A 27924-nucleotide genomic window follows, 5' to 3' on the forward strand; every position below is an offset into this window, starting at 1 on the left:
GGGCAGGTGTGACTTCATCATCTAAACCAAACAAAACACTTAATCTGATTTTGCAGTTTGAATAACATGACTCTTGCTTTGCACAAGCAGAATAAAATCTGCAGATTATTCGTGCTGTTTGAAGTTTAAAGACTCCTATCCTCTTACATGCTAAGGCAAAAACTTCAAAGGAAGTTTCCTAACTCAATATAGGAGAAATATTTCCATAAAACGGTACTAAAGGTTTACAGTCAGCTCTGCTAACTTCTACAAGGATTACATGAAATGAAGCTTGGTCAGTTTCCTACTAACAAGCAATTTTTTCTGAAACTGTAACTCAAGATCCAGCAAGGTAGGATCCAGACAGGCAAAAGCTTTTGCTGTTATGGTTCTAAACAATGTACAGTTCCCAAAAGCCTCAGAAAATAAACTCAGAGGTGGCTCACAGGGTTATCATTTGCTCAGATTCTCTTCACAGTGGGAAAGGCAAGGAAAGAAAGGGACACAGGGATGTTTGTATTTCTAAAATGTACAAAATAAAGCCTAAAACCCCTCATGCCTCAAGCAGGAAAACCCTCAAGATGTCCCATGCTCCATCTCCCTCCATTTTTGCCTTACTTAGCAAATTACCTCTAATTTCCCTTGGAGTCTTGAAGCATGCTTCTCAAATTGGGATTGAACAGTAAGGCTATACTGACAATCTGTCACAGCAAATCTCAGTAGCCTAACAGACATTGTTTGAAGAAAGAAAAGGTTTTGAAAAAAAGATACTGACAGGTCAATTAAAAAAAATCCCTCTCCTAGCCACCAATTTTACATGCTTTGCAAACACTACCAACAGTGGGCAGACAGCTCCTGTCATTGGTTCCCCTACTCCTGCCAGAATATTAATTCTTCTGAATTCACAGGGAAACCACCCAACTCAAACCAATCAACCAAAGGGAAAAAACAAACAAAAAAACTCCAAAAAAAATAAGAGAAGGGGAAAGGACAGGAAGAAGAAAAAAGAAGAACAAAAAACTTAATCAAATAATTTCTCATACTCTATACACCCACCAAAATACATATTTTTATTTCAAAGTGACTAAGCAGCATCCACCAAAATTTAAATGAAAACGTTAACATATTATTTTAGTAGAAGAAATTTTAAAAAATCAATCAAAATTAAGACGAACATTCATATACTATACAACATATGTGCAGCACAAGTATTTGACTACTGTGTAAAAAGGTTAGTCAAGTAACCGTAGGAGTTAATGAATGAGTTTGTCTCTAGTTTCAAAACTATTAGCAATGATTAGCATTTACATGACAATAAAAAATAGAATCCCCATATAATAATTTTCTGCTAATAAAGATTTTTAAACACTTGGCCTTCTTTTTAATTATTTCTAAAAATATAAGGTTTTTTTTCATCTCCTTTTTGTATAGGATTAGATTTTTTTTCCTCACACCTGAACCTTTAGAAGACAATCTTTCATTTCTCCATACTTTATGTTCTTGCACAGTGAATATAGATTTGAGTCTTCAGATTGGCATAGTCAGAAGGGACTGTACTTAAACTGTAATTTGTTATTTAAGTTTATTCAACTGATTTTCTCCAAGAAAAAACTGAGTCTCCTGTACCTTTCTTTTAAAAATCAGGTAAGTACTTGAAAAAGTAAAATAACAAGATGGTTTGTTCATTGTTATACATTTCCTGACAAATTCCGCCACTCAGCATTACCAGTCTAGAATACACAGGATTTTGCAGACTGAAAAATTAAAGACAGAAATATTTGAAATCTTATTCCAATACTGTCACCATAAAAAACAAACTGCCCAGTTTTGCTCCAACAAGTAATCTCCTTGTCTCACTTTTACATTATAACTCCTGATAAAAGACACAACACTTAACTTTAAAATTTAACTTTCTAGAGTCCTTCAAGGGAAATCTGACTTAAACATTTCCTAATTTATAGTCTGCAAGTTTGCACACATTATTTATTCAAACGTTTCTTCAATTGTTCTAGATGTGAAGCATCAGTATCCTGGAGAATTAATACAGTAGCTTTAGACTGAAATGGATTAAACTCAATAGTCATCAAACAACAGAGATCTATCAGCTGTTTTTGACATTTTTCTAAACCATCCTTAAGTTTTAGACGTAAAGCTGGATCCTTTTTCAGCCTATTCATTTCGGGCACTGAAAAGCCAATCAAACTTGTTAGAATATCATCAGCAAAATCTACTTCAAGATAAGCAGAGCCATCAGAAATTTTTGCCTTTATACCCCAGGACCCGTTGCTTTTTGTGAGGTTTCCGGTGAGAGTGACAATAAAACATTTAACTTTCAGAATTGTAACAGTTTCTGGTTTTTTTGCAAGGAGAAGGGAAATATATGTGAAAGGTGGAGAATTTAAATCTAAATGTGCCTCTACTGTCTTGCAAGGAAAGATCTGTGAATCACGTTTCTGCTGATCTCCTTCTGGATCCATTTTTAAGGAACATACAGGATTATCATTTAATACCCTGCTGTCAGAAGTGAGCTGCTGTTTACATCTGCTCTCATCTAGGTCTGTATAATTCTGCCCTTCCTCAGGAGGATTTTCCAAAGAAAAATCTGATGAACTGCAGGTCTGACGTAAGCCCTTGTGCTGCAAAAACTTACTCATGCTATTTCCATCTTCATCAAATATCATTCTTCTCACGTTCTTTTCCTTGCTGATAGCTTCCCTGGGCTTATCTCTTTCATTCACATTGTCTTCTTCACCAGTGCGATTTAAAGATGAATTGCAGGAGCTTCCAGATGTATGTGGAAGTCTGCCAGTAATTAAACCTATGTTTCTGTTCATGACCACTGGTGGCACTTCTTCTATCTCTCTTTGCATCTCTTCTTCCAGAAGAAAGTCATCTTCTAAAGGAAAGTCATTTAAAAAGTCATCAGCATATTCTATGGGAGGTGAAACTTGTTCAGCTGAGTGAGACAAAAGATTTCCAGATTTTTGTAGCAAAACATTTCCAGTGTGTGCAGTCAGTGAACCTGAGGCTGTATTAAAATTGTTGGTTCTACTATAGTATCCACTTTCTAAAGATGTTCGGTTGTTTAAAGTAAATTCATTCTTTTCATCAAGGCTGGCCAAAAGCTCTTCATCTGAAGGTCCAAGAGTTTGTTCTAATTCATCCACAGGCCTTGAAAAAATCTGTTCATGTCCAGCTTGTCCAACAGCATTAGGGTTCTCAGTTTCTCCAATTAATCTAGCAAGGACTCTTTCCTGACAATAATCCTCAAAAAGAGCATCAACTTCACCCCCCAACAGTTTCACATTTTCTGGTTTAAGCAGAAGAACTCCAAGACGATATGAAATATTGCCGTGTACAGTGATTTTTGTTCCAGGAGGAAGGTTACTGCAGAGAACAGGCACCGGTTGATACTCCATGCCCTGAATTTGATGTATGCCATCAGTTAGTTGTAGCATCAGCATCCGAGTAGGCTTTGCTTCCCAGGGCTTCTGAAATGCCTGAGTACTGGCTGTTACTTCTTCATTTACAGTGCTTTTCCCTCTTAGCTTCTGCAACTGAGAATATGCTGGCTGGCTAACATCAACCAGTGAATCAATCTGTATGGAGTAGAAGCCTGATAGCTCTCCTTTGGGAGTATCTAAGATACAGTTAGGCAAAATGGGATATTCCAAGTCTCTCAGATCAGTGAGAAGCCATTGCTCAAATACTTGCTCGTTAATCTGAGCTTGACTTAAATTACTACCACTATTTTCTTCCTGGATCCAATTAATACATGCTTCCAGCCATGTCAAGGGAACTCTAACGTGCCATGTGGATGAAAGCCAGGTTTCCACTCTTGCTGCAATGCTAGATGTAGACATTTTCTTTTATGGCAAGAGACTGAATGCCCTATAATGGAATTCAAAAATCCATATTTAATCTTCTGACAAAAACTGAATTAGGACAAGTTTCATGCTCATATTATAGAAAAAAATTTAAATTAAAAACACTTCCACAGACAATAAAATTCACAGGGATTTCCAACATTTAACGTTTCAATCAGCATAAAAGGTATGTGCAATTATCAGCATAAAAAAGTATGTGAAAAATATAAGAAAAGTATGGAGACTTACACAAGAAATCAAGCTTATTTTCTGTTGATTTAATTAGAAAAACGTAACTGAAATCCTTTTCTTATGGATGGAAAGTGAATGGGCAAAAAAACCCAAACCAAAAGAGCAGTAGGTTTTTAAATATATTTCCTCTTTGTTTTTATGGTTTTCTTTCTGTGTGTGCTGCTGTAAACACCCAGTTTACTTTAGAAACTGACTTAAGATGTTATTCTCCCACTTCACCAGCACTGCTATGAACAGAAGTAAGAGGATCTATAGAACCAAGCTGTGGTCTATCAACACTTAGTATCAGAGGGGTGACTCTCAGTCTGTGACTGAAAGCTTTGTACTGGACAAGAGAAAGCTGGTTTGAAACACTGTTATCTAGAAACCCAGTGCAGGACTTGGCTGCAATAGCACCAAGTCTTGGCAGCTATCATCTCAGGGACATCAGTGGCTAATAAACTCTAACCTCTTGTTAGTTTAGGAAGTAGCTGTGCACAAACAGAGTAGAACAGACATATTTCAGTTGGAAGGGACTTTGAATGATCATTTAGTCCAACCACCTGACCACTTCAGGGCTGACCAGAGGTAAAAGCACATTACTAAGGATGTAGTCCAGATGCATCTTAAACACTAACAGGTTTGGGGCATCAGCCACCCCTACAGGACGCCTGTTCCAGTGTTCGATCATGATCTTAGAATAGAATCATTCAGGTTGGAAAAGGCTTCCAAGATCATTGAGTCCAACCTTTGACTGAACACCACCATGTACACTAGATTATGGCACCAAGGGCCATGTGCAGTCACTTCTTGAACAGTTCCAGGGGTGGTACTCCATTATCTCGCTGGGCAGTCTTTCAAGGCTTAAACACCCTTTCTGTGAAAAATTCCTGGTGTCCAACCTGACCCTCGCTTGTTACATCTTGAGGTCAGTCTCAGAGACTGAACCCCACCTTGCAACAATTTCCTTTCAAGTAGTTGTGGAGGGTGATAAGGTCTCCCCTGAGTCTCCGCTTCTCCAGCCCTGCTCACTCAGCCACTCCTAATACCACTTACTCTCTAGGCCTTCCACCAGCCTTGTTGTCCTTGGTAAAGAAATTATTCCTATTGTCAAGTCTGAACCTCCCCTGATACAGCTTTGAGCCATTCCCACATCTCCTGTCGCTAAATCCCAGGGAGAACAGATCAGTACATCCCCCTCCACATCCCCCCTAAGGAAGCTGTACAGAGCAATGAGGTCACCTCTCAGCTCAGCCTCCTTCTCTCCAAACTAGACAAACCCAGAGCCCTCAGCTGCTCCTCACGGGATGTGCCTTCCAGCCCTTCCACCAGCTCTGCCGTCCTTCTCTGGACCATTCAAGGACCTTCCCGTCCTTCTCAAACTCTGGGGCCCTGCACAGCACACAGGACTCAGGGTGAGGCCGCACCACGGCTGCATCCAGCAGGATGATCCCGATCCCAGCTGGTGCTGCCGTGTCTGATGCAGCCGGGATGGGGTTTGCCCTCCTGGCTGCCCGGGCACACACTGCTGACTCACACTGAGCTGCTGCCCACCAGCACCCCCAGATCCCTTGCTGCAGGGCTGCTCTCCACACACTCCTCTCCCAGCTTGTCCTTGTGCCCAGCTTTCCTGCGTCCCAGGGGCAGAATCTGTAATTGTTCTTGTTAACCTTCATGCCACTGATAACTACCCAGTGCTCCAATCTATATCCAGATCCCTCGGTACGGCTCTTGTCCGTCAAGAGTCAGCAGCACCTCGCAGTCTGGTACCGCCCGCGCACTTGGTAATAGTGCATTCAACTCCTGCACCCATAATATTGATAAAAATATTGGAAAGATATTAGGTTGCCTAACTGTGCATGGATCATACTCAATCCCTTAGAAAGGGCGTCCGAGGATCACAATTTCTCTACAGAACAGAACGAAAACAAAACCTACCGTAAGAATATTTAAGAAACACCAGGTGTGGGTTTTGTTGGGTTTTTGTCTGGTTTTCCCTTAAAGCCTGCCTCCGAGCTCTCCCCAAAAGATCCATCGCTCGGAAGATACTAAACCAAGTAAAGCGACACCTTTCAGCAGGGGAGGCGAAGGGGATGAGGGAGGGAGGGAAGCAGAGGCGGGAGGAGGAGGAAGATGAGGACAGGCCGCACCTCGCAGCCCCCTCAGAGGGGCCGAAAGCTCCAACTCACCGAGGCGAGCGAGCGGCCCTGGCAAGGCAGCCCCGGCTCCCGCCGGCCTGAGGGACGGAGCAGCGCCCGAGCCCGCGCCCCGCAAAAGCGCGCGCACACCCACCAGCCAATGGGAGGCGCGCGTCGAATCATCGCGAGAGTTTCTCCATAGCCGGCGCCGGGCTGCGCGCACAAGGCGGGGTTTTAGCGGCCGCCATTTTCTCGCCTCCCGGCCGCAGCCGCTCCCGCTTTCCTGGGGCGCCTCTCCGCTGCCCGCGCCGCTCGCAGCGCGGCTCTCGCCGCCCAGGTAGGAAAGGCCGGCCGGCCGCGGCGCGGGTCTTACGACGCCACCCTTTCTGCGGGCCCATCTCGTCCCTTCCCTCACGGAGGGCGGTGCGGACTGTGGCGCCGCCCCCTGTGCTGACGGGCAGCGGCCTCACCCAACGAAGCGGCGGCGGCGCCGGGCGGGGGGCGGTGGTGGGACCAATCGCGGGTGGCGCTGGTGGATGTGCGCGGCGGAGGCCGGGGCTGCTCCCCTTTCTCTCCCGTGCGCGGCGGGCCCGGCGGCGGGCTCAGGTACGCGCAGCCCGCGGCGCCGCGAGGCCGGGGTCGGCGGGGCGGGGATGGGGGCGGGAGAAGGGCACAGGACGGTCCAGGCGTCGCCTGGGCCGGCAGAGCCGCCGCCGTACCCCGCTCGGCGACGCTGAGTGACACAGCGGTGCGAAAGGGCCTGTGTCTCCTGTCGTGGGGCCTTAACCGCCAAGGGCTGCCGTGGCCCCAAGGCTTCCGTGGGGTCCCGAGGCGTTGGCGGTGGAACGGGGAGAGCGCTGTGTGGAGGACACCGATGTGTCGCCGCCTCGGCTGTTGAGGGCCTTCACACGGCCACTGTCCCCGTTGTCCCGCAGGAACAGCGCGGGTTCCGCAGCGCCAGCGGGTGCGCTCCAAGGGCGGGGACGCGGCGGCCGCCGCCGCCTTCCCGCGCCCGCCCGTGGTAACTGTGCCCGGGGCGAGCTGCTCTTGAGGATTATGGCGGGCGCAGGGAGGACGCTCCGGGCCGCGGCCTGCGCGGAAGCAGCTGCAGAGCCCGATGGGGGGGCGGACGCTCCGCATCCCGGCCGCGCCGCTTTCGGGGTCGGGCGGAGTGCCCGTGGTGCTGGGGCTGCCCTGCTCCGCCCGCTGCGACGGGCTTCGAGCCGCCGGGCACCTCCTTTTGTCCGCCCGGGCAGAGCCGGGTAACACTCCCTGCGGCCGCGTGGTGGTGGCGGCGGCCCTTCCGCTCCCGGCTCCGCCTCGCAGCGGGCGGGCGGGCGCCATTTCGGAGGGCGCCATTTCTGTCGCTGCGTGGGGTTTCCTCTGCGCCGCCGCTCTCGCCCCTGTCCCCGCCGCGCTGGGCGGGCGGCTGGAGACGCGGGGAGGGAGGGGGAGGGAGAGGCAGGCGACAAGTGTCGCTGCGCCCTGGAGGCGCTCCGGCGTTCCTCAGCTCTTAGGTCTGGTCGGCGGTCCCGCCTCTCGCGTCCCGTTTAGCCCTTCGGTGTTCATAAGAAACCTGACTTTATTAGCGAGAGGAAAGCTAATGTATTTACAAACAATTTGATGGGTGAAGGTATGGGTGTTAACGTCTTTGAAATGGGCCTTAATGTCTCTAGTGACTTTGGGCAGTAGGTTTATGGCAGAACCAACACAGCTTGGCTCCTGAAACAGACAAGGGTCTGCAGAAGACAGAACTTTGGGGTAGAATAGGAGGTTCAAGGGGAGAATATGTGGAAGGCGTTTCGGGAAGGCTGTACCTCAGTCACTGGGGAAAGGAAAAGAGCAACATGCGGCCGGGAGTTTAGGATAGAAAGAGGCTGCGCCCTCCGAAACCGAGAGAGAGCGAACCCCTTTGGCGTGTGCCCCAGTGGACTCTCCCTTTATTCGAATAAAGTTGAAGGACTCTTCTGTCTCCTTTTTGGACATAAACCCCTGGCATTTGTGGATTTTCCTGACATTAGTAATGTGAATGTCCTCGATTTACCTAGCTGAGCGAGGTTACTGAGAACACATGACGTATGGGGAGGTTTGACTAGGGGAGACTAAGCCGTGAATTGTAACTGGTAAGAGTTCGCTCCCCGCTGCCCTAAAGTTCTTGGGATAGTTGGAAATAGATTACCCGGGGTCTGAAAAGGCTATTACAGTGTGTCTGGTTTTTCCTTACTGACCATCCGCATTATATTGCAATTTTGGCAATGTCTGCCTGAGATCCCGCTGTTACTGAACTTGTGCATGCCTGCTAGCCCACTTCAAGTGCCTGGAAATACCAGCCTGTGCTTGGAAGGCAGTGCCTGCTCTTAGCCGGTACAAACAGGACAACAATTACATAGCTGAGAGTGCGTTTAATAAGTTGGAATCCCCTTCTGCCCCATCCCCCTCCCCCGGTTGTGGATACCCATGAGTGCCTTCTATTCGTTGAGGCAGTGGAAATTAATGCAGTGCAAGGGGAAATACGTGATTGTTTGGCCATGTTTGTAAATCACATTTTTAATGATAGTAAGTTGTAAAATTGTTTCTTTTGTCAGCACTTCCCGCTAATGTGACTTAGTAGCTAAAAGCAGGTTGCAATCTGTTTCAGAAAATGGTACTGAAGTTCAGCTGCTTTTGGAGGTATTGGGTGTGTGTGCATGCAGTGGATTATATGTAACCACAGAGGGTGGTATTTTTAAGAAGAAGTTATTTTAGAGTAGCTGGAAGTTGTAATTTTTATTTTATTCATCAATTGTAGTTGGGAGGAAGGCATGCTCAGATGCCTGCTAGTACCTTGATAGAGAATTTATAGAACAAATGCTGACAAGTACCGTAACAGGACTTTTTATTAAGTTTGTGTTGACCTAGACAGCAGGACTAGATTCTGGTGTAGTGTCCTTTAAAAAGGGAAACCAAGGCACATACCATATAATGTTGAGATTATGTAGTTACTTAAAACTAATGTGTCCCCAAAAACTGTAACTCAGACATTAAGAGTGTTATGTAAGTGAACAGATTTGACCTTTATCTTCTCTTGGCTTGGCTATGCTTTTTCCTTTTATAAAGAAAAAATTCACAGCAGTAGGTTAGGTCAAACCTTTGGTTTCTGGCTGTAGTGAGAATCAGAACTGTTATCTGGGGAGACTCACATCTGATATATGCTGTTTTTATAGGCTCTTGAAGCAATAGGCTGTTGGATTTTGATCCCGCCCAGAATACTTGAGTTTTTGTCTCAAGGATATATAATAGTGGTAAGTTCTAGCAGCAGGCATTTATTTTTGTTATTTTTTTCACTTTAGCATGATTTACAGTTTGTCTTTTGACAGAAAAATGTACTGTCTTTATTTTTCAACAGGTTTTGCTTGTCCACATAAGAAAAAAAGGCAATGGAGACTGAACAACAGGAGGAGACCTTTACCAACACAGAGACAAATGGTAAATTTTTTAAAGGACTATTCCTTTTTTAGAAAGAGCCTCTTAAAAATTTCAGTATTTCAAAGAATTTTGTGATTATTTAACTTTACCATATGTTTGCATCAGCAATAATTTTGTGTTCTGCATTAAATATCAGTTTTAATTAGTGTGTCATTACACATGCTTTTGATGTATAAACACATAATCTTTCTGTTAGCATCTTTTAGACATGAGAACTGAAAGTTGTGACTAAATACTGAAAAATATTTCATAACTGTATGGAGAATGTGAATGTGTATGAATGTTGTAGGGCATATATGTTAATTTCATTTTGTTCATTGTAGCTGTTACATGCAGGAGTACGACTATGTGAAATATTGCTAAAGAGCTTCATGCAAAATTTCTTGGGAATAATTACCAGGGAAGTTAGGGCATTACTGTTGTTGATTTGTGCCAATTTTTCCTAAACAGCATCTGAAGTGCTACTTTACTATTATTCCACCAATATTTCAGTGTTGGACAAACTGCATTTGAGCTTTATGCTTGAAAGGTTTTCCCCAATTGTAAATTATAAATAAATACTAAGTGGGTGATGCTGCACTCCTTTAGACAGTGTCATGAATTTCTTACTGTCTGGGTGCAACATTCTCATTTAAGCCACAGTTCATAGATTTTTAAATGCATTTTCAGTTGTTAGTCTGTAAGAAAGCTGTTGAAGTGAAGACTTGTTTCTGTGCAGTAGGTGCTCAGAAATGACTTCTGTAATTAGTTTTGTGCTAATAGGAATGTATTAATAGTACAGAGCATAAATTTGGCACATGTTCCATTTTATTTAGACTTAGAAAGTTAAATAAATGTTTATGTTTCCCCCCTATGGACCTTTCTACAGGCAAACGTCCTGCAGAAGATATGGAGGAAGAGCAGGCCTTCAAAAGATCTCGGAATACTGATGAGATGGTTGAATTGCGCATCTTGCTTCAGAGCAAAGTACGCTTTTTCGTTTTTACTGGGTTTGTGTGTAGCATTGTTCAAGATGGTGGTGACAAAGTGTATGTTGGGATATAAGTGTGGAGAGATTGTACTTTTTTTTAAATGAGATAACTTACTAGAATAATTTTCAGTATGTAAGAATGGTAGTTGCAGGTATATTGGAATGGAATTGTCCCAGGGGTTCTCTTAAAAGGGTAAAACCCTATGGATCAATACAGGGTTTTTTTAGAAGATATACTTGCTGAGAAGTAGAGCAATAAAGATTCTAAGATATTTTTACATCTGAGTGGAAGGTAGCTATTTTGAGGGGAATGGCTGTATATGAGTCTTTGGAAAAGAATTAGTTTATAGAGGGTTATAAAGTAGTGATCTTAAATATGTGAGAGGAGAACTTAGGATTTTAGTAACTCTCCCAAATAGATCTACTAAACTTGTTCAACTGTATTAACAGGGGGAAGTGTGGGAGTAATGCTTCAGGGATTGCAGTGATTTTGTTGACAAGTGTAAATAGTTAAAGTTGCTATATATGAATTTCCTCTGGTGTTTCCAGTTGCTACAGATTATTTATACTTTCTGAAGTATCTGTCTTTTGTGTTGGTGTGAAAGAATGTTGCCTTAACTCTGTGTGGTATTTCTGACCAACCGTCAAGTTACATGGAGTACCATGAAATGTTTTGCATGCTGCTAGCATAATGTATGATGTGTGTTATAAAAGCAATACTTTCCAAGCAATCCTTGAAAGAACCTGGTAAAAATGTAGTTTTGCAATTACTGTTTTTTACTATTTGTCAGTTTATTCCTGTTGATGTGGGTGGCTTGAAGTAAGTTGGTGGCTGTTAACATTCATTTCAACCTTTATCAGTTTATATTGCTCTGCAAAATTAGTTACTTTACAGAGGTGCAAAACAATATTAGCACTTGAAATTATCAAATGTTTGGAGTACAAAAGTGGAATCTGTAAACATACTCCATAAGGGGGGAAAAAAAGCTGATCTGAGAAATTGAGGAAATAATCGACCTACATTATATTAATTTAGTGTGGGGTTTTTTTAATAGATCTAGTCTATGAGGAGTTCAATATGGGCAGAATTGCCTAGAAACTTCTGTTTGGAATTGAAATATTAGTGGCAATGCTGAGTTACCTTTCTCCTGTGTTCAGTGGTAGTAAGAGCTTTTAGTAATTTTTTTTTAATGTGGACAAACTTTTAGTTGGTTTCAATTTGATTTGAACCTTTCCAAAGAAGTGCCTGCCCCCACCTCTTGGGCCAGCAAAAATAGATCTACTGCTGTTAGTCTTGAGTTCAAAAACTTAGTCTGTGCGGTCTTGTCATAACATAACTTCTAAAACTATTTTCCAGAATGCTGGAGCAGTGATTGGAAAAGGTGGCAAAAACATTAAAGCACTTCGTACAGACGTGAGTATATATGAGTTTGAACTAATTTAACACCACTTCTTTCAGAGCACTACATCGAAAACTTGATTGCGTGCATTTCTAGAAATGGGAGCGATTCAACTCTATAGACATCCAAGTTACAAGCCATTTGTATTGACTGTCAGAGTAGATAACTTAGTTCTTCAATTTCTATTTTAATTAAAACCCAGCTTGATGCATGGGGAGGAGAGGTTTATATTAAATCCCTTCACTTTTTGTAGGATTCTGCCAAATTACACACTTCAAGCGAGTTACCATGCTAATTAAAAATATTGACAAAGCTTAAACCCCTTAATAGTACCATTCCCCATAGGTGTGAATCAATTATAGTACTGCTGAAACCCTTGCAGGTGGCTGGCTTAACCCAGTAATTAGAGGAATTCTTTAACTTTCTTTAAAAAAGAAAAACTAAATCATCCATCTGTTCCCTAACAGCTTGCACATGAAGCACAGAAGCATTAATGTTAAGGTTTCTTGCTTTAAATGTAGGTATGAAACACTGAAAGAACATTCCATTCTGTTGGAAGCATTTTTAAGTGGTCATGACTTAATGCCCATTCACATTTTACAGGGGGTCAACTCTGGTGATTAGACACATGCTTAGCGTTAACATTGTGTATTTATAAAACCTGGCAACGCTTCTTAAATTCCATTTGTTTACACTCCTGTACTTAACATCAGCTACAATTTCAGCGTTTTTTCCGATCAAGACTCTGTTCAGCACAAGATTTGACAATATATCATTACAAATCAGTTCCAGCTAAATAAATAGTTCATAAACTACCGCAGCTATAGTTGAGATTTTAGTTGAAATGGTCAGGAACCATACATATGCTCACTAACTTTGGCAGCTAGTTGTTCCTTTTTTTTTTTTTAGGGTTTTTTTTACCAAGTTTTTTTTTGGTTGGTTTTCCTTTTCATTTGGTTTTTTGAGTAAATCGGTACGTCACCTAAATCCAGATAATTTAGATTGGTCTGGAACACGAACTTTCCCAATTTGCCCACGGTTCTAGTACTATCAGTCTCGACAGGTTTTGTGTCTACCCTCATGAGCCAGCCTGCTACTGAAGCATCATTTGTTAAAAGTAAAAAGTAGTCAGATCAAGTGACTCATTTTTAAAGTCCATACTGTTAGGCCACAGTCGGTGTAGCAATCCGTTATTGTGTTAGTCTTCAGAACAACTTAAGCTTGTTTCATTAATTGAGAGTAATGAGTATAGTTTGTATTAAATTAAAATTTATTGCTTTTCCCCCTTTTCCCTCTCCTTGTTTTTTTGGCCATATATCTCCGTTGCCCATGTACTGGATCGACTTGCCCCTGCGTTGCCCACCATGACGTTGGCCCATCCGCCCCTGAACGCCCATGTGAAAACCCTGGTTGGCTATGCCCAAAAATGTGCTCGTTGCCAAACGGGTACCATACTTGACAACTTCCGATTGAATACCCATGCCCAATGCCAACATCCACGAACGCCAATGACCAATGCAGTACAATGCCAGTGTTTCAGTCCCAGACAGCAGTGGCCCCGAGCGGTATGTCCCAACAGTTTATGCCTCACTGCCTGAATAGAAAGAGAGAAATGTATTTTATTACCTGCCTTTGATATAATTAAATAGTATCCCCTTATAGACGGTGTATTGTTTTTTTTCAAGTTTTCTGTCTTATTTTCCCCATTAAGTCCTTTTGTCACTGAACTTTTACGTGAGTTGCCCACCCAAACAATCCACTAATTTTATTTCAATGGAAGGAGCACAGCTTCAAGTGTTGCATATTTGCTGCATTGTAAATCAAATTGGTTCAAAATAGTCTCTCGCTCTGTCTTTGTGGCCCACCTTGCTCCCCTCAACATTGCCTGTTCATAATTATTTCTGATGAAATGCTAATTCCGGTTCGCTTTCCTTCACTTCTCATTTGTTTCGTCTTTTTTTGTCTTGCATTTGTATTTGTTTTATTGGAGAGCCCATTAGTAATCTGAGTTCATAACCTTATTCCAGATACAACGTTCACCACTTGCATATCCTCACTTTTAATATGAGAAGGTGTGCCAGTTCTACGAATGTAATAGCGAGGGTATCCTAATTAGTGGTGGCGGGGAACATGAATATTCACTTCTACTTTTCAGTTCTGCGTCAGTTTCTTGCCCACTTAATCTGAGCCCTTCCAAAAGCCCATTCTGTCTTTCTCTCTCTGCAAGACCTACCTAATCTTAAATTTCTCATGCATATATACTGGGCATAAACAAAGATGCATGTGTTGTAAATTGAGCAAACAGGTTTACTTTAAGTGGGGAATATTAAGTGTAAACTCTTCTTCATAGTAAATCTTGTTAACATTTTGTGTGTGATGATAGAAAAAATTTACTTCCGCTTTTTCTTTTCTACCTTCTCCATATTGTCTGGCATCGTGGCTTCCAACAGCATCTTGAGTATAAGTGCAGATATAGAGACAATTGGAGAAATCTTGAAGAAGATTATCCCTACTTTAGAAGAGGTATTTATCTTTAAATTTTTTTCTGCTTAGAATGAAAATACTAGCTTTTGAATGAGGTGGTTCTAGAATATTTACTACTTTTTAAATACAGGAAATTGGAAAAGTAAAAAATGCCAGAAACCTTTCAAAGAAGGGTTATGGCTGTCACACTACATGTTGGCATTTTTTGGGTAGAGGGAAGAGTCTTGTCATTGTTTATTAAATTAACATTTTGAACAGCATTCCTCCTTTCCAGAAAGTAAGTGTTGCACTGTTTGATACCTTCTTAAATCTTTGTAGCAAATGGTGCAGTGTAATTTAATGAAGTAATATGAAAAATAGGGAAAACTGATACTTCACCTTGAGGTGAGGTGTTTAAATTGTTGTGATTGTATCAGAAGAAATACAGGATTACAATTCAGCAATAAATTAAATCATACCATTGTGTTTGAAGAAAAATCTTAGAACTGCAAATATTTTGAATTTTTGTGATTAATCTTTATTTTTTTCCCCTATATGCATCTTATTTGCAGTATCAACACTACAAAGGCAGTGACTTCGACTGCGAACTTCGGCTTCTTATTCACCAGAGTTTGGCAGGAGGAATTATTGGTGTCAAGGGTGCCAAAATTAAAGAACTCAGAGAGGTACTTGCTTTCTGTTATTCTGAGATTTGATTTTGTTCAGTAGACAATGTTTTCTGTTCACAAGGGGCATATATAAGAATCTCCTGTGCAGTAATTCCTTCTGAACATTCTGCATACATGCTTTTGAAGTTCTGAGATTGCACTGGGAGTTGCAACTTTCTTGCGGACCCTCACAAGTAATATTGGTGGCAGAGCCAGGACTTGGTTAAACATTTTTTGTGGTAGAGTTTTTAATAAACTGCTGCGTAGTATAGAATTATTTGTGTAGTTGGACATGCAGAACAGTCTCGAATGAAAGCATCTCCACAGGAGATGTACTGTAAAAGGACTTGATGTTTAGTTTTGTATTTTTTAATTCTAACTCCTGGAAGACCATTGGTTTTTTTAAGTGAAAGATTAAGATTTTAAAAACTTAATGGTCCCTATGAGCTGAGAACACGTGGGTGAGTTTCTTGGTGTTGTGTTGAAGGCAATTTCAGGTCGGTTCAGGTATAAGACAATACCTGTTTGCATGGATTAAGAAAGGCAAGATAACTAGACATAATCCTAGCAACATTGGTCTCTTACCATCCAGGGCTATTAATATGAAAGGCTAATACAGCCTGTAAGCTCACAATGGTTACGTGGTCCTTTTTCTATTACTTAATTAAGTGATGTGTTGTGGATGAGTCATAATTGAAATAGGAGAAAATTGAACTTCTTTTCATCTTCATGCAAAACTTATGTCAACAAGATATTTAAAAAATGTCATCTTCAAATTTCATGTGATAACTCAGGAGCAAGCATGCAGGTTTAAGTGGGTGGGAACTTAATTGTCTTTTGAATTTTTTTAAAATGCTTTAATGGTTTTATAAAGTTGTTTAAAATATATTTGATAATCTTGAACTTTTTTTTTTCTTTTGCAGAACACTCAGACCACCATTAAGCTCTTTCAAGAGTGTTGTCCTCATTCAACTGATAGAGTGGTGCTTATTGGTGGAAAACCTGATAGGGTTGTTGAGTGCATCAAGATTATCTTGGATCTTATCTCTGAGGTAATGTTTATTAAATTTATTTTATTCATTCATTGGCATTCATGAATGTTTTAGACATTAGTTGGATGAAAAATGATGTCTTACAGTTTCTAGTTTAAATCAGTGCCTCCTACTTTCCTGACAGTAAAGTGATGGACAGTTAAAAACCTTGGGAACTATTTCTGTTGTTAGAATTGGGGTACACCTTATGAGGGAGGAAGGCAATTTCTGGTACTAGTGGGCCATTATTTATGCTTTGCGTGTCATCAGAATGGAAAAATTCTGATTTTTGCAGAATTCTCTAAGTAAGGAAAGCAAAATTTATCTGCCACATATAAGTAGTTTTGCTGTCGTAGTTAAGTTCACAGGAAACACATCAACATCTCCTTTCTTGGCAGCATTGTGAAATCAAGAACATGTTCCAAATACATAAATGTGTTAGTTTAATTAAATATACCAGTTGTAATAGAACTAATTGACTTGGGGAATTGTTTTGTTTGTTTGTATTAGTCTCCAATTAAAGGACGGGCCCAGCCTTACGATCCCAATTTCTATGATGAAACATACGACTATGGTGGCTTCACAATGATGTTTGATGATAGAAGGGGACGGCCAGTGGGCTTTCCGATGCGTGGAAGAGGGGGTTTTGATCGAATGCCTCCTGGTCGTGGTGGACGACCTATGCCTCCTTCAAGAAGAGATTATGATGATATGAGCCCTCGCAGAGGACCTCCACCACCTCCACCAGGTCGTGGTGGTAGGGGTGGCAGCAGAGCTCGTAATCTTCCTCTTCCTCCTCCACCACCTCCTCGTGGCGGGTGAGTTGTTGCATAAATGCATTATACAAAAATTCATGTATATCTGAGTCATATTCATACTTTCAATGATTTTTCCACGTTTCCTTGTTGGTAGTGATTATGCAGCATTGAGCCTGTATTGGACAAGGGTAGTTTTGAAATTAACTGAAATTTAATTACCTGCTGTGCTGTAGTAAGTTGCCAGGACTATAGTAGTTCTGGAACTTCTGATACTGAGCACTGGGGTTGAGTAGTTTGATATTATGTTACATGTGAATCATGAATGTGAAAATTTAGAATAAAGAAGCTAGCACATCACACAGTTAACATGCTGCTGCATTTTTTGTTTCAGAGATCTGATGTCCTATGACCGAAGGGGCAGACCAGGAGACCGTTACGATGGCATGGTATGAGTTTAAAATTTGCCCTGTTGTGTTCCCTAAGTGCAGTTAGCATGCTGACCCTCCTGCTGCTGAACACATGCACATTCATGTGGGACATACATGGTTCTGATAGTAAAACCAAAATATTTTGTCCATACAAGTGGTCCTCCTGTGGATGAATATTTGAGGTGTAAATGGTACTCTGTTTTCTTTCTTTCCTCCCTGTGATCAAAAACAATTGAGAGAATTTGACTGTGCTTAGCCCTGTAGGTTTTCTTGCACTGGCAATCTTCCAGATTTTTTAAATTGGGATGACAGAAATAGCAATTGGTAGATTTTTCAGATAGAGAAAGCATGTCAGAACAAAATTCTCTGATGAGTTACACAAGCATTCTTAACACTAAACTTTGGAAAACATGAGCATAGATACAGTAATACAGATTATGGGACAGTATCTGAGAAGAGCTCTAGTTGATGGAAGGTGATGGCTCTTCTCAATCAATTCTTGTATATTTTCTGGTTTCTCTGAAGAAAATCGACTGTAATTCTGAATGTTTTGGAAGTAGAACCACTGCTAAGTTGGATCCTAAATCACTTCTTTCTGGGAGGGAGATAGAAATCCCATAGTGTGTGTAAGCTTAAAACAAAGGATACGGATAGCCTTTTATGTTGCTTTCTAAGCTGTTGTGCCCCAGCAGCCATCTGTTGTTCTGAGAAAAGATTCCTCTTTCCTCAGAATAAAATCCAGGAGGTTGTCCTGGTTTCAGCTGAGATAGTTACTTTATTCTCAGTAGCTGGTCCAGTGCTGTGTTTTGAATTCAGTATGACAGTAACATTGATAACATGCTGATGTTTTTGTTCCTATGTAGTATTTATCCTTAGTCAAGGACTTAGTGTCTCATGCTCTGACAGTGAGTAGGTACACAAAAGAAGCTGGGAGAGATCATACTGAGTACAGGTGACCTGAAGTGGCCAAAGAGATACTCCACACCATAGAACATCATACCCAGTATATAAACTAGGGCAGTTACCCAGAAGGATGGTCCATAGGGGTTTGAGGATGGGGTCTGGCAGTGGTGAGCAGTTGTATCATGTACCTTGGTTTGTTTTTTTTTTTTTTTTTTTTTTTTCTTGTTTCGGGGAGTGGTGGTGGTGGAGGTTTCATTTTTTGTTGGGTTGGTTTGTTTCATTTTTTAACTTTTTCTCAGTTATTAAACTGTTCTTATTTCAAGCTATAAGTTTTACTTTTGATTGTTGTCCCAGTTCCACTGGGATTTGGGGGGGGGGGGTGTAAGCAAGCAGCTGTGTAGTGCTTAGGTGCCAGCTGGTCTTAAACCACAACAGAGGTGGATCTCGATAGTAGCAATCTTCTTGTCTCCTCTGGCTTTGTTTGGCACCTTCTGTAAGATGGCAGGTGACACTTTTTCTTTGTCTTCTAAATGAATGTAAAAAAGAGAAATGAAAAAGAGCAATTAAATGGGCTACGTAAATGGGCTTCACGTGTCCTCCTTGGAAGTAAGAGTTACTGGAACTGCAAACTGCAAGAATGTCATGTGCTTATTAGAAATAATAAAAGGAAAGATTTGCAGTTACAAGTATTTACAGTTACAAAAAAAGTGTTTCCCATGCTACTCTGCATGCTAAGAAACTGGAAGAATGGAGAAGTACACCTCCAAAATTCCTTATCTATTTACATGTTCTCAGAGCTTAGGTTTTGTGTTTTTCTCTTTGTGGCTAATAAAGCCTGTGCTGGAGTACATAAACTGAGCACCCTGCCCTTCTTTGGGTATTTGGTTGAGTACAGTCTTACTTATCGTGACTCTTGGGCAGTAGTGTGTTCTGGTTTTGTTCTATTTTTACTCCGCTCCAGCTAGAATAGAAAATCCATTTTGACTTAGGTTAAGCCTGTCAGGTTGACCTTCACTTTGTTGACATGAGTTTCTACAAGCAAGTGGAGTAATTTCTGCTAGTTTGGTTTCTTTTATGGAAAAAAAAGCCGTTTTATTTCCTTTTCATAGTGAAGCTACTCATTACTTTGGTTCCTTTGTGACCAAGTATTATAGCCTGGTTAGAGTGAGGACTGCTTCCCAGCAAAGTATTTAATGTCTAGTTTTAGTTCATCATGATCCTAGTATCCTAAATTGTGTAAGCAGAATGGAAGTCTTCACAATGAGTGTGATATCACAGCTTCCTGATCATACCCAAAGGTAAAGTCTTCCTGTGCTACCCTTTGTTTCAAATAGAAACTGTTCTGTAGCTAAAAATTTAAACTAAAGTAAACCAATATTATTGTGGCTTATGAACTAATGATGGGAAAAGCTGCTCTTAAGAGAGCAGAAGTGCTCTTTCGTATGGATTCTGTCGTACACAGATGTAGTAAAAGGCAACAACAGATGAACATCTGGAAAAATACTGGAAAAATTGAAAGTACAGAAACAATTTTTTTGCCAGTTCTTTCTCGCTAAAGGCAGAAAGATTGAACACTTGAAGATTAGATGCTGAACTGTGTTTTTTCCTGAATTCCAGAGATATGACAGTTTTGACAGCCTTATAAATGCTGATATGAGAAAAACCCATTTTGATTTTGAAAGATAGTTAAATTCCTCTTGGCCATACAGAGTAAATCACTTAAGATGATACTTCTCTGTTAGCCTGGCTTCAAGTTCTAGTATAAATATGTACTGCTGTTAAAATGCTCATTTGACTTATAATCTGTTCTGAAGCTTTTTCTCCAAAGTACAGACTTGTTTATCTGTAAATAGAAGTACATATTTTAGTGTGTAACTACTTTGGATCAAATCCTGTGGACCATAAGGGCTATTGTGATCTGAAAAATCCTGAGATTTCTGTATTTTTTAGCACCCTCATTCTCAGGGGCATGTAAAAAATAGTAAAGAAAGAATGTATGACAACTGTGCTATGTATTCATGCATATACTGGAAGGAAGTAACAAAATTTCACTTTCCTAGGTCACTTTTAAAAACCAGAAAAAACTTACAATAAAAGAATTTGACAACAGTTAGGACTGCATACAGATTTTTTTATTAGATGTAAAAGTTAAGTTCTTTGCCTTATCCAGCCCATCTGTCATCTGGTGTCCGGTCTGGTACGGGGTAGTCACTACCACAAATTAGTCTGCAGCATAAAATAATATGTGTGTTAAGACACCCTGTTTCAGATACTCATTTTGCACAAATAAACATCAATTGCTGAAATTGTAAAATTCTGAATTAAAGAAATGCCATATATCATATGTTTTAAAAACATAATTAAGTTTCTGATACAGTTAGGCAGTAGTAGATTGTTAAGTCTACTTACTGGCTAGATGAGGTATATGGATAGTGGAACATGAAAAGCAGCGTCCTTCCTGCTTAACCTGCTGTTGTCATAATCACTTGCAGTTACTTCTTTCAATCTTACTAAACCTTTTTTTTTTAACAGATGGCAGAAATAAAAGATTGATAAAGTATTTTTACATGTAAAAATGTAAAAAGGTTTTCTAAAAGGAAAAAAAAAAAGCTTGTTTAAGTTTTGCCTTGCCATTAGTTTTCTGAGCTTCTTGGAGGAAAAATCTGCTAATACCACAAAAAGAAGAGGAAAACACGAGTTGCCCATTTAGAGTTGCCCCGAAGTAAAATTAAAAGGCAGTGAGTCTTTAAAGTGGTCTAAATCACATAATTAAGATTTTGTTCCTAGTATAAAGGTTTCTTTGTACCACTGTGTATTGTATTTGGTTGCCAAGTTCCCTACGAGTCTGTATAACATGGACTTCCTTTCTTCCTCTTACGTTGCATCTGGAAGATGATGCAGTGTCATGTGGATGCCTGTGATGACATGCAGCCACCAGAGCTGGTGAGTGTTTTCAGCCTGTTTTTTGAAAACTGCTTTATTGAATGAGTTAAGTGATAAAGTGAACTTTTTAAGAGATCTCGAGTGTAGTCCATGGTAACTTGCACCTCTGAAGCCATCCTTCTGACTCCGAATTTAGTGGCAGACTTAGTAGTGTGTCCTTGGAAGGCAGGTAATGTTAATAGAGATGTGGAATTATGCAGCATCATGGTAAAAATAGAGGAGTTTTTCTGTACCTCTTTTTGCCTCTTTTATACACTATTTTCATTTTGATAAATGGTAGCTTTCTCCATAACTGATGCACTGTAGATGCATGCATTTACAATTTATGTTTTGTGTTACTTTCATAATGTCATGGGATTTTATTTCAAACAGCAAATATTTAAAGTAGCTTCTCACTTTTATTTGTGAATAAACTATATTTACCTATCAATCTGTTTGAAAATGTATCATTTGATCAGATAGGTTTTGGGAAGTTATCACAGAATCATAGAGTTGTTTTGGTTGGAAGTAACCTTAAAGATCATCTAGCTCCAGCCTGCCATAGGTAGAGAACCTTGAACTAGACCAGGATGCTCAGGGTTCCATTGAACCTGGCTTTGAACACTTAACGTAATTGGCCACCTACAGCTTTTCTGGGCAACTGTGCTAGTGTCTCACCACCCTCACAAGTAAAGAATATCTTTTGAATACATAAACTAAACTAATCCTCTTTCAATTTAAAGCCATTGTCCCTTGTCCTTACTCTACATGCCTGTGTGAAAACTCCTTTCCAGCCTTCCTCTATGCTGCCTTCTGGTGCTGGAAGGTCACAATAAGGTCACTCTGAAGCCTTCTCTTCTCCAGGCTGAGCAATCCCAGCTCTCAGGCTTTCTTACAAGAGAGGTGCTACATCCCTCTAATAATCTTTGTGGTCCTCCCCTGGACTTGATCCAGTAGGTCCATGCCCTTAATGTTGGGGGCCCCAGGGCTGGATGCAGTAGTCAACGTTGGGGTCTCAAAGGAGTAGACCAGTGGGGCAGAATCACCCTCTGTGACCTTTTGATGCAGCACAGGACATGATGGCGACGCTGGGCTGCAAGTGCACATTGCTGAGTCGTGTCCAGCCTCTCATCCACCAGCCCCCCCAAGTCCTTCTTGGCAGAGCTGCTCTCCATATGTCCATCCCGCAGCCTCTGCTGATACTGGAGGTTGCATCAGCTCAGGTGCAGCACCTTGGTCTTGTTAAACTGAATGAGATTCCCATGGGGTCACTTCTTGAGCTTGTCCACGTTCCTCTGAATGGGATCCAGTCCTTCAGGTCTGCCAACAGTATGACTTCAGCTTGCAAACTTGCTGCAGGTGCACTTAATCTGTTTGTGTAATTGATGAAGAGGTTGAATAGCATTGATCCCAGTGAAGGCCCACCCCTGAAGACACCACTTAATGTCCATTGAAAGTCTGAGCCGTTGACACTGCCCTCTGGATGCACTACCCCTGTTCAATAAACAGTCTACCCAAGGAAACTATCCCTCTCCAATTTGGAGGAAAGGATGTGGGGACTGTGTCAAAGCCTTTACAGAAGTCCAGGTACATGGTATCTGTAGCCCTTCTCTTGTTCACCAATGTAGTCACTCCATTGTAGAAATCATAGAGTACATCAGGTGTTGGCAATGTCTTCAAGATGGCAGAATGCTGCCAAATTAATACTTTTGATTAATTAAAGTGAAATGTCAGTTCTTAGCTTATATACACAGCAACTGCAACCAAATTTTGTTGTTTTGTAGTCTGGGGAGGCAGATGTGATCAAGGAAAGGTTTTTTTCTTTAAAATAAATTAGTCCAAAAAGGAATCCTATGGCAAATACCAACAGTAATATGTCTGTGTATGCAGTAAACTATGTGATAAGCTTCTGAATTAAACCTTAAGCAGAGTCCTTCATTGTCTTGTATTTTGGACTCCACTGTGAGCTCTATTATGTTGTCTTACAATATGTATTGCTTAGTAACATGGTTAGACTGTATGGGTTGCTTAGAGACAGAGGATAAGCTCAACGTTGATCTGAATAGCTCCCATTTTGATGTAAAAGGAAAGATGGTAAGGAATATCTTTGGGAAAGTTGTTACATTGTAACTTCTGTGGGCAGGTAATTGTGAGTGGTTGAAGTTGACTGGCTGCTAGGGGCTCACCCAGCTGCTCTCACACCCCTTTCTTAGTAGGTTGAGGGGAGAAAGTAGCAAAAGTCCGTGGCTCATGATAAAGACAGGCAGATCACTTATTAATTACCATCATAGGCAAAACAGAGTTGGCTTGGGGTAGGTTTACTGCCACTTTGAGTAGCGTGGTAAGAAACATAAAAGCACCTTTACCCCACCTTTCACTTCTTCACAGACTCAACTTTCACTCCTTCATTCCCTACTCTTCTTCTTCTGCCATGAATGGTGCAGGGGTGATAGGGAATGGCAGGTTCCAAGTCAGTTCATCACACTTGTCACTGCTCCTTCCTGCCTGGACTGTTCCCCTGCTTGCTCCAGTGTAGGGTCCCTTCCATGGGATGATACAGCTGTTTGTAAACTGCTCAAATGATTTCTTTCCAGTGGACTGCAGTTCTTAAGACTGTTCCAGTGTGAGTCACCTTCATAGGGTGAAGTCCTTCAGAAACAGACTGATTTGGTGTTGGTCCCCTCAGAGGCTGCAGGTGTCTGCCACGCATCTGTGCCTGTTTGGAATCTCCACAAAAGTGCAGCTTCCTTCGGGGTGTATCTACCTGCTCTCGCATAGCATCCCTCAGTGGGTTAAGTGTAGTGATCTGCTCCAGTGTGGTTCTGTCGATGGGCTGCTGGGCTATCTCCATTCCAGTGCCTGGAGCTCTTTTTCCTCCTTTTACACTCTTGCCAGTCAGTACACATTGGTAATTTTTCACACTTTTCTGAAATATTATCACTGAGATGCCACCAGCTTTGCTGACAGTTTCAGCCTTAGGCAGCTTCCAGCCTCCTCTCACAGACCCCAGAAGTCTCTTCAGAAGTTCAATTTGAGAGAACCATGTAATTTATTCTCTGCTTCTGAAGGAAAGTATAAATATGGGGTCTTGCACACTGCAAACACATTAGGTGAAACGAGAACTTGATATCAAATGCAAGTTTACAAATCCTAAAAATAAAAGGGCCAGGAGTGCTCGTTGCAGTGATTTGCATTTGGTATATGGTGGTTTAAATATAACAGAAGTAACTCATGTCATGTTTGTTTATTCAAAAATGTAAAGGTTGTAGCATAGTCTGAATCAAGACACAAGTTGTAGAGCTTTGTTGGTTTTTTTTTCCAAAGGTGTAGATGAAGTAGGGTGGTTGACTGGGCATTCTTTTTGTCCCGGAACTGGAGACTCTCTTCAGCTGTATTGGTAATATGGCTCTGCTTTGATCTTGTAATTTTAGTGTTTGTTTAGTACAGAGGTCACAATTAGATCAGCATCAAGAGCTGTCTCTGGGAAGCTGAAATAGTGAGACTGCCTTGGTAAACTGGCATGGCTGAATCCTTTGTCATTTTAGGCATTTAGAGGTTTTGACAGGGCAGGATAAGAATCACAGAATATCTGGATGGGACCTACAAGATTCATCCCATCCAACTTGTGGTCCTGCACAAAATGGCCTCTGGTCCAAATGGACAGAGGTTAATGAGATCTCCTCCCACTCACCCCTTTTGTTTCTGGTCTTCTCTCTGCCTCAGGATGCTCTTGATGGCACAACACTGTTGTATTTATATCAGGTTGAAGTGTTTGATTAAACGGGCTCAAAGTTAACTGTATAATGCTTAAGACAAAAACGTGTTAATGAAGCATGGCTATTCACTTCAATTTTTTTTTCTCTTACAGTTTGAGGGTGGCTCTGGTTATGGTAAGTGTTCATATAGAAACTTTGCATGTAGTTCATTATGTAGTTACTAAAGGGCTTGATGCATACACTTAAATCAGATTATTCTTACGCAGGGGGGCGTGGTTCATACGGAGATCTTGGTGGACCCATCATCACAACACAAGTAACGATTCCCAAAGATGTAAGTAAAGTTGACTTGCTTTCAACTCATGCTTTCTCTTAAGAAGAAAGTCACAGCCATTTCTCAGACTGTTTAAGTAAATCAGAAGTACTTGGAGTGTTTGATAAGTACTTCTAATACAAAACAAGTGTTCCTAAGTCACCAACAGTGTATTGTTTGACTGTTTGGTTTCTGTCTTCAGAGACACATTAAACAATTTTATTTGTGGCTAATACTCAGTAATTAGAGATGGTCCTTGTAACTTGGCGTTTTGCACATGAGAGCTGGTTCTCCCAGTTTTATCTCTCCTGTGTTTATACAGTTAATATTGCAGGGGATATTTTTAGGCTATAAAGAAATAAGCTCCCATTGCAACACTTAAAACTGAATTTGTGGAAACTACTCAAATGCTGCTGTAATTGTCTAACTTTTTAGAAAGACAGGTGTATCAGGAAATGAATGTTTTTGTTTTCTTCCCTAGTTGGCAGGATCTATTATTGGAAAGGGAGGCCAGAGAATCAAACAAATACGTCATGAATCAGGAGCTTCGATCAAAATTGATGAACCACTAGAAGGCTCAGAAGATCGGATAATAACTATTACAGGAACACAGGACCAGATACAAAATGCACAGTATTTGCTGCAGAACAGGCAAGTTAAAGTTCAATATTATCCCTACTGTCAATTTTAAATTAACATGTATATTATAAAACTGCTCTCCTCTGTGAATCAGTTTTTTAAGAAGGCAGGTTTTAAGTAACTATTTGAATCTAACTTCTCCAGTGGTAGTTCTGCCTTGATTCTCTTCTGTTCTCCATTCTAATTAAAATGAAGACAGCCTCAAAACTAATCTTGCTGGAAGACATCTTAACCAAGCAGTCCTCTCCTTTGTCTGGTGAAAACTGCTGCAAAAAAACTACTTGTAATAAATTACATAGAGCCTGTAGAAAATATAGAAGATTTCAGTGGATGTTGGCCTAGTTCTGTGTGGAAGACTAGTGATTTTGTTGTTTTTAGATAACTAAATTGACAACAAATCACAGTCTGCCATATGGCACAGACCATGCCTCTACAGGACAAGTTGAAATCGATTTGGGGCTGTTACGCAGCATTTCACACCTTGCTGACAGTACTTTGCCTTTTCTGCCAAGTATTAACAGCTACAGATAGCATTTACTGTATTAACATTCTGGCTGCTAATAGCAGATTTTAATATCTTAACTGGAATGTTTGGCTTTAGATTACTAATATTTAACTATGCCTGAAATATACTAATATAATTACTACCCATTGATAATTTAAAATTATTTACTTTTAAATGTGTTAGGAATTTGTAATTTTAATATGCTCTATGAATGTCATTATGAATGTTGATGCAAGATGTATGGTCCATCATTCTAATACATGCTTTTTTCTTTTTCTTTTATAGTGTGAAGCAGTATGCAGATGTTGAAGGATTCTAATGCAAGATTATTTTTTCTTTTTTATAGTGTGAAGCAGTATTCTGGAAAGTTTTTCTAAGACTAGTGAAGAACTGAAGGAGTCCTGCACCCCTTTTTTTTTTTATCTGCTTCTGTTTAAAAAGCCAACATTCCTCTGCTTCATAGGTGTTCTGCATTTGAGGTGTAGTGGAATCTTTGCTGTACACCAGATGTAATGTTTTAGTTCCTTACAAATACATGGGGGGGAAGGGCGCACGAGACTAACATTGAAATTTTGAAGCGGCAGAGAGAGTGAATTCTATTTTTGTTCATTGTTGGTGGTAAATTGTACTGTTTTTCTGTAATTGTTGTGAACACCCTGCTTTATGTACACTGTATCTTACTTTGAAAGGGGGAGAATATGGTAGGCCACATGTCCCTGACATTTGTGGAGAGCAGTGTGCAGAATGTAATGCTTTTTTGTAAGAAACATTTTAGGATTTTTAAATAAATTTAGTGAACCTATTCTTGGTGGTCATTTTTCTTCAGGTCTACATAAGATCATAACTAAAATGTATGCACCTAGGTTTTGGTTTTTTTTCCCATATAAATTAAAGTTGCTGTTAAGCTTGCTCTTCAGTTTCCTTGATATATAGGTGGAGTTATGTGGGGGTTTTTGACAGATTAAAAAAAATCGTGTGAAAAAAATGACTGCTTTGCTGTTTGGGGAGGAAAAAAAAGGTGAAAATATTCACTCAAATGTTGTGTAAAACTTGACATTTTTGCAAGTGTTTGGCCCTCTTTGCAATACATATATATATTGGTGACAGTATATAAATAAAATATTTTAAAACTTTGTGATGTCACTGAGTAAACAGTGGTAAAGTTCACCTGGTTTTAGACAGCTTGCTTAATGCAGATAACTGTTAGAAATGACAGTTGCTCTACCATTACTGAATAAATTATACCTGTTTCCTGAGCTTTTGTTTGTATGAGGTAGGAATTGCAAATTGGAAGATTGACGATACAACTATGTAACTTGTTTTTCATTGTATGCAACACTTCAACTTGTTTCCCAGATGTATGCTAAATTCCGTAAGAATTATTTGTGAAAAATTAAAAAAAAATATAAAGCCTCTGGATATCTCATGTAATACCTTGGCATTTGTATTTATAGTTAAAAGTTTTAATTTCACTTCCTGAATAAAAACAGATTAAAAAAGTGTAAAGGTGTGTGGCACATACAGATATG

At 40.6% G+C, this 27924-nt stretch overlaps 2 protein-coding genes across 16 annotated transcripts; one reads left to right on the top strand and one right to left on the bottom strand.

The window, feature by feature from the left end:
• Positions 1 to 1026: 1026 nt before the first annotated feature.
• Positions 1027 to 6456, bottom strand: RMI1 (RecQ mediated genome instability 1). Of its 3 annotated transcripts, none has more exons than XM_032095298.1 (2): positions 6369 to 6456; positions 1027 to 3870 (listed from the first exon to the last, which is right to left on the bottom strand). In XM_032095298.1, exon 2 carries the CDS (start codon positions 3840 to 3842, stop codon positions 1959 to 1961), a length of 1884 nt encoding a protein of 627 aa, XP_031951189.1. In that variant the 5' UTR covers positions 3843 to 3870; positions 6369 to 6456; the 3' UTR covers positions 1027 to 1958. The 3 variants fall into 3 exon arrangements, with proteins under 3 accessions (XP_031951189.1, XP_031951188.1, XP_031951187.1); XM_032095297.1 differs by lacking the exon at positions 6369 to 6456 and adding an exon at positions 6266 to 6358; XM_032095296.1 differs by lacking the exon at positions 6369 to 6456 and adding an exon at positions 6015 to 6341.
• A 4-nt stretch (positions 6457 to 6460) lies between these two features.
• On the top strand, positions 6461 to 27901 carry HNRNPK (heterogeneous nuclear ribonucleoprotein K). 13 transcript variants are annotated; one of them, XM_032095299.1, is made up of 16 exons: positions 6461 to 6551; positions 9418 to 9495; positions 9600 to 9679; positions 10536 to 10645; positions 12007 to 12063; positions 13571 to 13614; positions 14500 to 14572; positions 15070 to 15198; positions 16104 to 16232; positions 16722 to 17029; positions 17361 to 17415; positions 21193 to 21243; positions 25091 to 25112; positions 25190 to 25272; positions 25733 to 25902; positions 26681 to 27901. In XM_032095299.1, exons 3-16 carry the CDS (start codon positions 9631 to 9633, stop codon positions 26712 to 26714), a joined length of 1314 nt encoding a protein of 437 aa, XP_031951190.1. In that variant the 5' UTR covers positions 6461 to 6551; positions 9418 to 9495; positions 9600 to 9630; the 3' UTR covers positions 26715 to 27901. The 13 variants fall into 13 exon arrangements, with proteins under 13 accessions (XP_031951190.1, XP_031951194.1, XP_031951198.1 ...); XM_032095303.1 differs by having other exon boundaries at positions 26742 to 27901; XM_032095307.1 differs by having other exon boundaries at positions 15085 to 15198.
• The last annotated feature ends 23 nt before the right edge of the window (positions 27902 to 27924 follow it).

The sequence above is a fragment of the Corvus moneduloides genome, chromosome Z, assembly GCF_009650955.1.
Source record: "Corvus moneduloides isolate bCorMon1 chromosome Z, bCorMon1.pri, whole genome shotgun sequence".
Classification (NCBI taxonomy): Eukaryota; Metazoa; Chordata; class Aves; order Passeriformes; family Corvidae; genus Corvus; species Corvus moneduloides.

Coding starts and splice junctions, on each gene's coding strand:
- RMI1 (XM_032095298.1), bottom strand. CDS start 3,842: ATGTCTACATCTAGCATTGCAGCAAGAGTGGAAACCTGGCTTTCATCC.
- HNRNPK (XM_032095299.1), top strand. CDS start 9,631: ATGGAGACTGAACAACAGGAGGAGACCTTTACCAACACAGAGACAAAT. Junction 25,113..25,189: donor TGAGGGTGGCTCTGGTTATG/GTAAGTGTTCAT, acceptor CACTTAAATCAG/ATTATTCTTACGCAGGGGGG. Junction 25,273..25,732: donor AAGTAACGATTCCCAAAGAT/GTAAGTAAAGTT, acceptor TTTCTTCCCTAG/TTGGCAGGATCTATTATTGG.